Here is a 12,770-nt window from a genome sequence, read left to right on the forward strand (position 1 = left end):
TTGTATCAGTCTCAGCACACAAATGTGTACTGTAAACCCTGCATCATATCCAAGTCTTTTCTTAATCTACTGTACCATAATCACTCTTCCCCCTCTCGCTGAAGTTTCAGGCAAATTAGTTAAGCCCGAGTCAACACAACTTACCAGGTTTGTAACAGGCACAATCTTAAGCACTGAGAGAGCCCAATGCTTTCATGATACAATCATTTTTTTTAAAACAGAAATAGTTCTTATTTTATTACAGAGAAATATTCAATGGCTTCATTTTTGCTTACTTTAAAAACAGTGCGACTGCCAAACAAGTACAGCTAACTTCATTATGTGCATACTTCCTAACAAAACCCCTACAACCAAACAGCAAAGAGCGTCATCTCTCTGGACTACATCAGAAAGTTATACGGTGCTAGAGGAAAATAAGATTTTCTTATCCATTTGTAGCACTTTGACCAGTTGAACTACATTATAGAAATATGTTTTATTATTGTACATAACAAGGGAAGCATTTGGCCCTTAATGAAGACCCATCCAACAGCCAAGAGCTACAAATCTCACTTGTCAGCGGTAGCTGCTGATTGCCAAGAGAGCTGGAAATAGTTGTCAAAATAGCACAGATGGCTACACCGTCTTCAGCAAGTCAAATGCCTTTTTCAGAATTTCCATTACCATTAAGGTTGTTTAAATAAAATTGCCAAAGCCACAATACCAACACCACAGCCAATATATTGGAACTTTGGGTCTCTTCTGCTGCAATAACTGCAGTGCATTAACTGTTAAGCAGCCCTGTGGAATACAAGTGTATATGGCTACAACATGTCTCAAAATATGGTCAATGCATCTTCCTTTAAATCCTTAGTATCCCTCAATTAATAGCTTTACCCACAATAAATTGTTACAACTACTTAATACAGTTCCAGTTTTTAAATTTTACAAAAGCAGATCAATGAGCATAGCACCTCATAGTCCAATACTTCATTTAAACTAGTCTTTCACACACACACACACACTCACTTCCTTCCCCCAAACCGTACCTACTTAGAAATTTTTACTTCCATACCTCATTTCTGAGGGAACATAAAAATGAAATTAAAATATGGCAAATTCAAAACCAGCAAAAGGAAATACTTTTCCACACAATGCATAGTTAAACAGTGGAACTCACTGCCACCAGAAGTTGTTGAGGCTGAGAACATAGCAAGTTCCAAACACCACCACCACATTTATAGGTATACCAAAAATATTGAGAAATATCTATTAATGGTAAATGCTGGAAGGAATATTAAACGTCATGCTCTCAAGGCAATCTTTAACTAAGAGATCAGGATAAGATCTTACTGGGGGCAGAAAATACCACATACACCTAACATGGGGTTCTTACACCACTCTCTACAGCATCTGGCAATAATCTCTGAATTTTCATCTTCTGAAAGTCTGAATCAGACCTTTAGTAATGTACATTTTGTGGTTTAGTTTTTGGGCGGGTTGTTTTTTAAAGCACAGCTTTCCAACAAATCATGAGACTCTCTAAAATATTTAAATTCTCAAGCAGCCTAATGGAACCAACGTATCGGCTGTAGACTATTGTGTAATTAGACCTTCTGATGCACAGTATTTATCATGTATGAAGTACAGTTGTAGCTGTGCTGGCCCCAGGATATTAGAGAGACAAGATGGCTGAGGTAATATCATTTATTGGACCAACTTCTGATAGTTTGGAATACTACTGAGGAAATTTTGCCCTGTGGTGAGTAAATAGTTATGTTCACAGAATACTTTGAAACAAAAGCTTTTGGCATTAAAAGTCTGAAGAACTTTTGGTTGGGCAAATTCAGTTTAAGATGTTCACTTATTTTTCAGGAGTAGATTTTTTTTCTTTAACTTTCATATACACTTTACTGGCACCGAGTACTTTGGACTCACTAGAGTCACTCTCCTTTAAGAACCTTGGAAAATGAAGGTGGAAATTCCTAAAGGGCAGTACACATAAAAAGCAGAGTGTTACTTGCCCCGTTATATTTATCTAGAAGGGAGGTTTCCTTACCAAAAGCAGCAGCCATGTTGGGGTCAAGGGAGGGCTGGCCATCGCCAGAAGGAAGGTCAAGGCGAGTGAAGTCTCTGCTTTTGTCATTGTTGTATTTTACATTAAGGCTTGTTAACTTGGAGAAGTCAATACGCAGAGTGCAGCATGCATTGTAGATATTCTGGCCATCCAAAGCCTACGGAAAAAAAGTGGTTGTAAAGTTTAAAAAGACAAAACATTTACCATTCACTTTTTTTTTTTTTAAACAGCTTATTACCCAAATACAAATACACACTAACAGCAACCTTTAAGAAGTTGTTGGCCCATTCCAGATTAGCCATCACCTTCAGCCAAAGATCCTTACTTTCTAGAATATTACTGTAACCTACTGGGTCAGTATGTGTTGTGTATCTCTCTCTCTGCCAATCCACAGGGAATGGGGCCTTGTACGGCCCCCTGCTACAGAGCTTGGTCTCCTTAAGTGATTCATCAGACTCATGCTTTTAAGCCTTGGACATCTTCCACATTTAAACTGCACTATAAAATAGTGGCAGTGATATTAGTTTGGGGTTTTTTTGGAACAACAGACCACAGGAATTTGTGGATGTTGGCTCAAGAGCAGTAAATTAAATTTACTCATAACAGAACTATCCTCACACCACTAGAAAAGAATAAATGAACCGACTTTGTCTTGTTCATCAAAATCTTTTCTGCACAAACACACCTGAATATTCTCCTAGCACCTCATCACAAAAAACAAAGGGAAAAAAAAATCAGAGGCTAAACATTTTCTACAGATTACCAGTTATGATTTCAGATTCTGTTATACAGAAATAGGAATAATGATCTGCAAATCCCTAGGTAACTTGAATTAAATGTCTTAACCAGTCAGCCACCTTAACACCAAATAAAACATTCTCTTGGGATTGAAAACTTCTTTCACTCAACAGTTTACAAGTTATATGAAAACAGAAGAAAGGCCACCACAAAATGGCTACCAGGCTAGAAAATGGAATGATCAGGTGATCATTAATCCCTCAGGTCAGATTCTCATTTAATGTGTGGCCATTTGGCGCTGCCAAAGCATGGTAAAGAGGTCTTAAATTAGTGTAAGGTCCCTTTATGCTGGCAGAGCAGTGCAAGGTGGCCTTAACGTAAATAAATATCAGACTTAGTACAGAATGTGAAGATTTATCACATTACCGAAAAATAAAATGCATGTGCAATGCCTGAACTCTGGTCTCAAAATAAACATAAGAACATGATTCAATTTGTTTGTAAATTTGCCTGAAATTAAGTCTACACATTTAGTTATTCATTTGGGACTTTTTTCTCTTTCAGCTATGCAATTACCTGAAAAAATTAACATGAACCACCACAAAAGTAACATGCTCTGCATAAGGAAAGGTACAATAAAAAAATTGTGTAGCAAGAGAAATTTCTTCCCTATATCAATGCTAAACATTCTAAGAAACCAAAGAAAGAAACTGAAGTGGCATGCCTGAGGTTCATTTTCAAGAATTCGTTACGTGATACATAGTAAGGCCTGGTCCACACAAATTTTGTACTGGCATAACATTTGGTTAAGGGTGTGAATTTCTTTTTATTTAAAGTCATACAAGTACAACACACTGCTTATACACCAGTACAGCTTATTCCTTGTCCTGTACAGCACAAGAAGAGTTGTATCGCCTAATTAGTATGACTTGTAGCATACTCTCATAGTTAAAGCTGTACAACTTTTGTATGTACACGTGGGCTTAGCGTAAATGAGTCAGGCCAACAAAATAAGACAGAACTGTTGAAAGTAAAAGCAAGATACACTATCCAAAAACTTCAAAATTGTTATTTATAGATAAGCAATTCATGTTATGCAATATTGTTAGCCCAAAGTCAAAACAAGTAAAATGATTTTTAAAAGCTTTTTAAAAAAGAGTGACTATATCATGAAGATTTCTTATCTAAGAAAAGTTGAGCTAAACAAACTTTGTAGGGTATAGGCTACTATGCAATTTTAATGAATTAAGTTCACCACTAGTGAGTAATAAGTTCAAGGTAAGTTTCTCAGCCATTTTATTGAAAAGTTAGGGGCTTCTCAGCAGACAGCCCTAATCTCTGGAACTGCACACCAGAAGGAGATCCAACATGACTCTTTCCAGCTTTAGGGCATTCTGCAAACCTCATCTTGTCCAGGAAAAACCATGTATCAACACAAAACAGAAAGACTCCAAAGAAGGGACCGAGTGGCTAGGCAGCAGTTCTGCAGAAAAGGACCTAGGAGTCACAGTGGACGAGAAGCTGGATATGAGTCGACCGTGTGCCCTTTTTGCCAAGAAGGCTAACAGCATTTTGGGCTGTATAAGTAGGGTCATTGCCAGCAGATTGAGGGATGTGATCATTCCCCTCTATTCGACATTGGTGAGGCCTCATCTGGAGTACTGTGTCCAGTTTTGGGCCCCACACTACAAGAAGGATGTGGAAAAATTGGGAAGAGTCCAGCAGAGGTCAACAAAAATTATTAGGGGGCTGGAGCACATGACTTATGAGGAGAGGCTGAAGGAAGTAGGATTGTTTAGTCTGCAGAAGAGAAGAATGAGGGGGGGATTTGAGAGCTTCCATCAACTACCTGAACGGGGGTTTCAAAGAGGATGGATCTAGACTGTTTTCAGTGGTACCAGATGACAGAACAAGGAGTAACGGTCTCAAATTGCAGTGTGGAAGGTTTAGGTTGGATATTAGGAAAAACTTTTTCACCAGGAGGGTGGTGAAGCACTGGAATGGGTTATCTAGGGAGGTGGTGGAATCTCCTTCCTTAAGAGGTTTTTAAGGTCAGACTTGACAAAGCCCTGGCTGTGATGATTTAGTTGGGAATTGGTCCTGCTTTGAGCAGGGGGTTGACCTGCAAGAGATGACCTCCTGAGGTCCCTTCCAACCCTGATATTCTATGATTCTATGAACACATCTCGAGGAACAGTTACGAAAGGTAGGTAACCATTTGCTCATGTTGATTCCAGTCTAAGTGACTCACAAGCAGTATCTATGGAGGTGGGCACACAGTTCACTGCTTGGAGGCTTGCAGTATTGCTCTACCGAAGCCAGTATTGTCCCAGGCCTGCTGCAAAAACACATGGTGGGATGTGAAGGTATGGACTGACAACCAGGTGGCCGCCTACAGATGTCCTGGATATGCACATGGGCCAAAGAGGCTGCCGAAGAGGTCTGTGCCCTGGTCAAGAGGGTGGGGACGATCGCCGTGGGCAGCACCTTTCATTGATTATAGCAAAAGCAAATGCAGGCCATGATCCAGGAGGAAATCCTCTGGACGGAAACAGGTTGACCTTTCAGCCTAAGGCCACAAGGACAAATAATCGTGTCGTCTCACGGAAAGGCTTGCTCCTTTCAGTGTTGAAGGCCAGAGCCCTCCTGACGTCCAGGGTATGTAGCCTGCGCTCCTCCTCCAACTTATGCGGCTTCGGAAAGAAGACTGGTAATTAAATGTCTTCATCTATGAGAGTGGCGAACTCTCGCGCCCCATCCTGTGGGAGGACTCTCTTTGAAATTGCCGACGGAGTCCCACAGGTTGAAATTGTACGTGCCAAGTAGGGCCTGATGGTTAGAGACCCTAAATTGGAGTTTCACTGTAGAATAAATCTTTCTGCCAAATAAGCCTAGTATCTTGGCATCTTTAGTTTTGGGGTTGCCACTCGCCTGGCCCTGTCTGGCCCTTTAATTGATGGCAGACATGACCAGGATCCCTGCAGGAGGGTACGTGTAAAGGTATTCAAACCCCTTGCAGGGGGACACTGTACTTCTTTTCTGCCTTCTTGGATGTGGGAGGAATGGAAGATGGGGTCTGCCACATTGACTTGGCGATCTTCAGGACCCCTGGGTGAATGCAACCCAGGCTGGGGCAGAGGAGGGAATGACACTGAAGAGGTCATCAGGTTCCTCAGCTAGCTCCTCGACCTCTAACTTCAGGCTGGCCGCCACCCCTTTTAAGGAGGGCTTGGTGCTCCCTGAAGTTATCAGGGGTGGGGGTGTTACTAGTTTGTGAGGGCACCGCCACCGCCTCATCCGGGGATGATGAGGATGACTGCACCGCCAAAGGTTGGGGGGCATCCCCTTGCTGCACCGAGGACCGTTCCACGGTTGCTGAGGCCTCCCTCAAGGTCACCATCTCAGATTTGGCCTCTTGCTCCAATGCTGGTGCTTGCTGTGTTGGGAGCAGCTTGTGCGATGCTGTCTGGAAGGAACAATGCGAGTTCAGTGCCGGCATTACAGGCAGCCCCCAGAAGTTGCAGTATTGTCACTGGGCAGGCCATTGCCTCTGAACCCATGCCGGTGCCTTGGTGGGCTCCTCGCGGGGAGAGGATTCTCCCCAGACAGGGAAAGGGCTAACAGTCCCTCCAACCCAGACCACTGTCCTTCTGGGAACCAGGGCAGGGCCGTGGAAGCCTGAGACTGACTCTCAGCGGCAACTGGTACGGGGAAGGCGAGGGCCGGTTCCTTGCCCAAAGAATGGTACCATAGCCCTGGCAACCGGTGCTGCGACCAGGAACCGTCTTGCATCTGAGGAGACAGATGCCTAGGCGACCTGCAAGATTATGGCAACCGGCGCCTTGGTGATCTCTGGCAGAAGGACCATCAGTACCAAGAATATGGGGATTGGTGTCGTGACTCTGGAGTCCCGTGTCTGGTCAGCTGAGACCGTGGCGTCGGAGATCTGGAGACCAGGGTTGCAGTACCAGGGTCTTCGAACGTGGCGAAGGGAAACAATGCCTGTGGTCCGGGAAGTTCCCATCACCGGCATGGTCATTTGATCTGGTGTCTTGGCCAGGTGTTTGCAGTGCCGGTCGGCCTAAATGTTCTTTGCCCGCTGGGCCCACCTCAGGTGCAGATGGCCCTGCGATGGGCCAGGACTCCCTACTGCTCCCCGGATTCAGGGGTGGGTCTGTGGCTGGGCTAAGGAGTTTGGGGGCTTGACCACAGTGGTACCCTCAAGAGCTTCCATTGTGGGCACGAGGCCTAGCTCGTGTCCTTTGCCCGAAGCTCCCTTGCACGGTGCCTGCAGACCAGACGACTTAGGCCGCTTCTTCAGTACTGGCGAGTGCTGGCAGTGCACTGTGTGCAGATGCTGAAGTACCATGCATGAATCCCAGTGAGAGGGTTGCGATGCTGGGTGCAGAGCAGCCTCCTTGAGGAGGGCTCTAAATCAAATGTCCTGCTCTTCTGGAGTTCGGGGATGAAAATCTTTGCAGATCTGGCACTTGTCTTTTCGATGGGACTCTCCCAGGCACTTCAGACAACTCTCGTGAGGGTCGTGATGGGCATCGGCTGGCTGCACTTAAAGTCTGGGGAGTGGGGCATGCCCCCCCCTCCAGGACAAAGTCCCAGATGGGACTCTAACTACTAAATTACTACTAAAACACTTAACAGCTAACTAATCACTGACTAAATAATAAAGGAGAACGATCTGAACAGTGAAGAATCAGTAATGCTCTTGCTAAGCAATACCAAGCATGCCAATCAACTGTCACAGGCAGTAAGAAGGACCAGAGGGCGTAGGGCCGGCAGCGCCTGATATACCGCCGCATGAAACTACCACTCCACAGGGTGCCACAGCAGGCCCTACAGATACCACTAAGGCAAAAGTCTCCAACAACTGTGCATGTGGGCACGCACACACTAGAATGGAATCAACAAGAGCAAGCACTCGAAAAAGAATAAAGGCCTCCTGAGCCCAGGCTAGGGCTACCAAAAGAACTGCCATATTCAGAAAGACTCTGTAGGAATGACATACTAGGTTGAAATTCCAAGGGTGAATGTGTCACTCCTAGGAACTGATTAAAAAAAACCTGCTATCTACTTTCCTTTTTTACTCAACTGGGGAGTTACAAATTTGTGGCAAATTAAAAGGAACACTGATGTAATTCTGTTCCCCGACAGGATCTGGATTTTGCTCAGCCAATCTACTGTGGAATTCAGAACTCTGGTACGAACTGTTTACCAAGACATGTAATTATCCTCTGCCCACAAAAGAATTGAGCAGTGTTTGGGTTCTGATGACCCAGCAGATTGACTTAGGCAGGACACTGGAATAATTATTGTGAAGGTAAAGAGTCTGCAATAGCAGGAAAAGGAATACAGAAAAATACTGGACTAGGTACATTTCTTGTAGCAGATTCAAATTTAACAGCTCACCATATCAAGTCTTATAAAAACAGAATTAAACAGAAAAAATATTGCACATTAAGAAATTTGACCTTGCTGTCATCATTCAGAATCCAGCAAGCTACAAAATGACTATATGCTTACTGACAAAAACTATTTTACCTAGCAAATAAATAAAATGAGGGCAAGGACTTAAGTTCCATGCTAGATACGGTATTATATTGCCCACTCTACCAAATTATGAATATTTGGTCACCTACTCTCTCACTCATCACCCCCTTAAAGAAATTATCCATTCCTTCAAAATAAAAGCCACAGAATATTTTATTTTGGATGCTTGTTTCTTTGTTTACATATTAATTTTCTTTAACATGGTGCCTGAGTAGTCAAATCCACTCTACATGCTAGAAATTAAATAGATATATAGAGGGAATTATTAGCTGTGTCCAGGAGAAAGCTAGTGGTGTCTGTTCTTATAAAAGACTATCACTATGGTATCCATTACTATTTTGTCTGCTCCTTAGTTTATTGCACATCTTGTTTGTGCACCTTGTATCTAAGCAATGACGGTCAACATGAAGGAAATACAGTGAAGTAAGGCTCACATTATGAGAAAGAAAATCACTCAATGTTTTATAATGGCAACCCAAAGAAGGATCCATCTTAGAGAAGTATTTTGAAGGTTTATATCTCCACCCCAAATTAAGACAATGACTGTTTTTTTCCCCACCTTCACAGGCCATTTATTTGCAAAACTGAACATGCCCAGGGTTTTGTTCCCTTGTTTAGTGATGTAATATTAAAACGAGGAGGTAAGTGTAGGGTTGTACATGTTTAGAAGCCAAATAGGTAGCTTTGGAAAAAAATAGGAAAGCATATACATGATTCATCAGTTTTGTGCTATTTTCCATAAAATGAAAGTACCAGATTGTATTTCTAAACAACATTTAAATCATTTTGTTTCAATTTAACAAAAATCTTTCTATGATCATGAAAACTGGCAACTTACGTATCTAGTATTATTCAGCAAAGCCAACATGACGTATACAGAAACTAAATGTATTTTTCCCTTACTCCTTCTCTTTCTACTCATTAAAATGCTGGGGTTAATTACAGGTAAGAAAAGTTTGACAGATTTTGGAATCAGCAGGCAGTATATGGACTGGGGATCAGTTATAAAAAAAATTAAAATATTCAAGTAATTGCAAATTATTTCTTTTTGTATCAAAAAAATTAATGCAGGCTTTTGGCACTCATTAGGTTGCAGGTGCTTATCAAACTGATGAGAGATTGGGGAAGGAAATCCACAAGTTCTTCACCTAGGATGCCAGATTATTTATTAATTATTATTATTCTTCAGGCCCCACCAAGAACCTGTGCTTGAACCACATGCAGTTTATTAGCCTGTCATTTTTGCCTGTATTATATTCTACTAAAAGGAATTAGGAGCCAGATTTACAGGTCTTTGAGCCAACATTTATAAGGAACACGAAATTTCACTGAAATTACTTATTTTTGTAGAAGAACAGTACTGATTTGTAATTACAAGGACGATGGTTTTAAAGGTTTTTGAAAAAAAACTATATACCTACAGTAAGCAGATATTTGTCCTCCTTTTTAAACCCGAGATAGCAAGTGAAAAATTTAAATTACCCCACCACCAGCATCTATTTCCTGTAACTAGAAGGAATACTAGCAGTGTACAGTAACTCCTCACTTAAAGTCATCCTGGTTAATCTTGTTTCGTTGTTACATTGCTGATCAATTAGGGAACATGCTCGTTTAAAGTTGTGTAATGTTCCCTTATAACGTTGTTTAGCGGTCACCTGCTTTCTCCACTGCTTGACGGAAGAGCAGCCCGTTGCAGCTAGCTCGTGGGGGCTTAGAACCAGGGTGGACCCGCAGCCCCCACATCAGCTCCCCACTCCCCTAAGTTCCCTGGTGCAGCAGCCACCCAGCAGGCTACCAGTTGCCAGCAGTTCATCTCTCTCTCTCCCCACTGCCCTCTGCTGCTCCTGCCCTCTGCCTTGGAGCTGCTCCCAGGAGCCCCCTTGCTTGCTGTGCAGGGGGGGACAGGGGGCTAATGTCAGGGTGTCCCCCTCCCCCCTACTCCTGCCTCCTGCTTACCCTTTCTCCATATAGGGCAGGATGGGGACAGGACAGGGCTCAGGACGGAGAGAGCTTTCTGGCTGCAGCAACTTCCTGATTTTTTTTTTTTTTAAGGCAATCTACTTAGAGTGGGGTCAGCATACTTAAAAGGGGCAATGTGCATCTCTCCCTCTCTCCTACACACAGGGTGTGTGTTTCTGTCTGCCGTGCTGTCTCCCCTCCCTCCATTCATGCTGCCTTGTAGAGTGTGAGGCTACATTAACAATGTGTTAACCCTTACGGGCTCAGCCGAATGCTAGTTCATCATTTAGCAGTAAGGCATTCCCTGGGAAATATCCCACCCTCTAACTTCACCACCTCAACCAAGCTTCACAATTCGCTTAAAAAGTCACATTTTTTCAAGAAAAAAACTACAGCGTTAAGCGAGGAGTTACTGTACTAGCCTTAACCTGCAACCAGGTAGACAGGTGGAATTATTCAAGACCAGTAATGCATAATTAGTAGTAAAAGTACTAAGGTTCATCAAATCATTCTCTATAATTACAAGACACCAAAGCTACTTTGAGCAGCAAGAGAATTTAATTACTACTAGAGTGTCAAGAAACCCTAACACTGGTGGCAGCTCATAGCAAAACCATTTACACGTAAAGAATGTTTTTGTAATTTATTTTATATTGACTAAATAGGTCAGATGTAGACCTTTATGCTTACCATTTTGGCATAATGTGCATTCATTGGATCAGCATACTGAAGCAAGGCCTGAAACTGATTGTTCTTTGTGAAGGTGATAATCTTCAAGACAGTTCCAAACTTGGAGAAAATCTTAAATAAAAATAATAATAATAATAATTAATCATTCAGCTACAGTACACAATTTTAGCTCTTGAGATACTGTTTTTCAATAATAATTTTATATTAGAAATTAACAAAATACTTCTCAGTTCTATCAGAATACATGTTCTGGGGGCAAGTTCATAAAATATATTTTCTACTAGTCACTAACTTCCTCCCCATCCGCCAAAAAAAATCAAAAGTTAATTCTCTCCAAGAGCAAGAGTCACTGTTTGTCAAGCTATATGCCACAGATCTTGCTCAGAACTGGCATCAAGAGAAAGGGCCTTTGTTCTAGACCTCCAGAGATGCTGGAATACATGGGAGTTTTGGTTTGAGAAGTGGAGTTTCACAAAGCAGTTGAGAGCAGGGATTCACAAGCTGTCTTTGAGGATGATGGGATGGACTGCACCCTCAGCAAGTTCGCAGATGACACTAAGCTGGGGGAGAGGTCTCTTCCAACCTTAATCTTCTATGATTCTATGACAGCTTGAAGTACTAGGTGCAAAGCTGGATGGATTCTATGGGTTCAGTAACTGAAGATCTCTTCTAAACATCTCATGTAGCCATGTTTTTTTTTGAAACCACAAAAATAACTGTCCATGAGATCTGAAGCTCAAAATGCTACATAATTTATTTGTCAAGAGTAATCAGTGTACACAAGACGATATCCCTGCCTCAGATAGCTTACACAGAAAGACAGAAGATCCACTGAAAGACTCAGTAGAAGGAGAAACTGAACACAAGTTTTCCCCTCTCTCCACTTCACTCTTTGTCATCTCTTGTCTTATACTTATGTTGTAAGCTCCTCGGGGCAGGGACCATCTTTTTGTTGTGTGTTTGTACAGAGCTTAGTATAATGGGGTCCTGGTTGTTGACTGGTCCTCCTTGGTGCTACAGTAACCAAAAAAAAATAAAAAAAATAAAGGATCTGAATAAGAAGAATGTGGGGAACACATTGGAATTGGAGAATATCCATGCATACGACACTGCATGTGAGACAGCAGAAAGGGGAGTGGAAGAAAGAAAAGGAATGTTGTTGGAAGAACATGAACAGCAAGGAGGAATGCAACAAAACACTAGATCCAAGTGTGAGCACAGTTGTGCAGGGCATGGACAGTAAATTTAAACATATACATTGGATGTGAAGAAACCCACAAAGCTAGTTAGAAGGAAGAACAATGATCTGGTCAACAGATGAGGAAAATAACATGGCTGCTGATCTCTGGACCAACTGGGGGTCAGCAATATGGGTAACGATGTATATAGGTGGTTACAGTAATCAAGAATGGAGGCAAGAACATGGACTAGTTTTTTAAACATTAGAATGAAAAGGAAGGGCTGAATGTATCCCCATCCACTGTCAATATGGTCAACCACAAACCTATGGCTAAAGCTGTGAGTCTGTCATATCACAGAAGTCAGATTCCGTGACTTTCTGTGACTTCTGCAGTGTCTGGTGCTGGCTCAGGGGCTGCCTGAGCTGGGCAGCCCCTGGGTCAGCAGCAGCAGTTTGGGTTTGTGGGAGGGGGCTCAGGGCTGTGGGCAGGGAGTTGAGGAATTCAGGGGAGGGGTGGTGGTGTGTACCTGGGGGGGGCCTCCCCAGCTCGCACTGGCATGGCCCCGTACAGCTCTTAGGCAA

At 42.6% G+C, this 12,770-nt stretch overlaps 1 protein-coding gene across 2 annotated transcripts in view; it reads right to left on the reverse strand.

Annotated features, from left to right (window-relative positions):
• Positions 1-12,770, reverse strand: part of PTBP3 (polypyrimidine tract binding protein 3) — a 106,951-nt gene that overhangs the window by 20,902 nt on the left and 73,279 nt on the right. For both annotated transcript variants that reach the window (XM_045020781.1, XM_045020780.1), the window contains 2 exons: positions 11,009-11,119; positions 2,039-2,213 (listed from right to left, as the gene is read on the reverse strand). In XM_045020781.1, the coding sequence (XP_044876716.1) occupies positions 2,039-2,213; positions 11,009-11,119 (286 nt within the window). The remainder of the gene's footprint in view (positions 1-2,038; positions 2,214-11,008; positions 11,120-12,770) is intronic.

The sequence above is a fragment of the Mauremys mutica genome, chromosome 6 (genome assembly GCF_020497125.1).
Source record: "Mauremys mutica isolate MM-2020 ecotype Southern chromosome 6, ASM2049712v1, whole genome shotgun sequence".
In the NCBI taxonomy this organism is placed as follows: Eukaryota; Metazoa; Chordata; order Testudines; family Geoemydidae; genus Mauremys; species Mauremys mutica.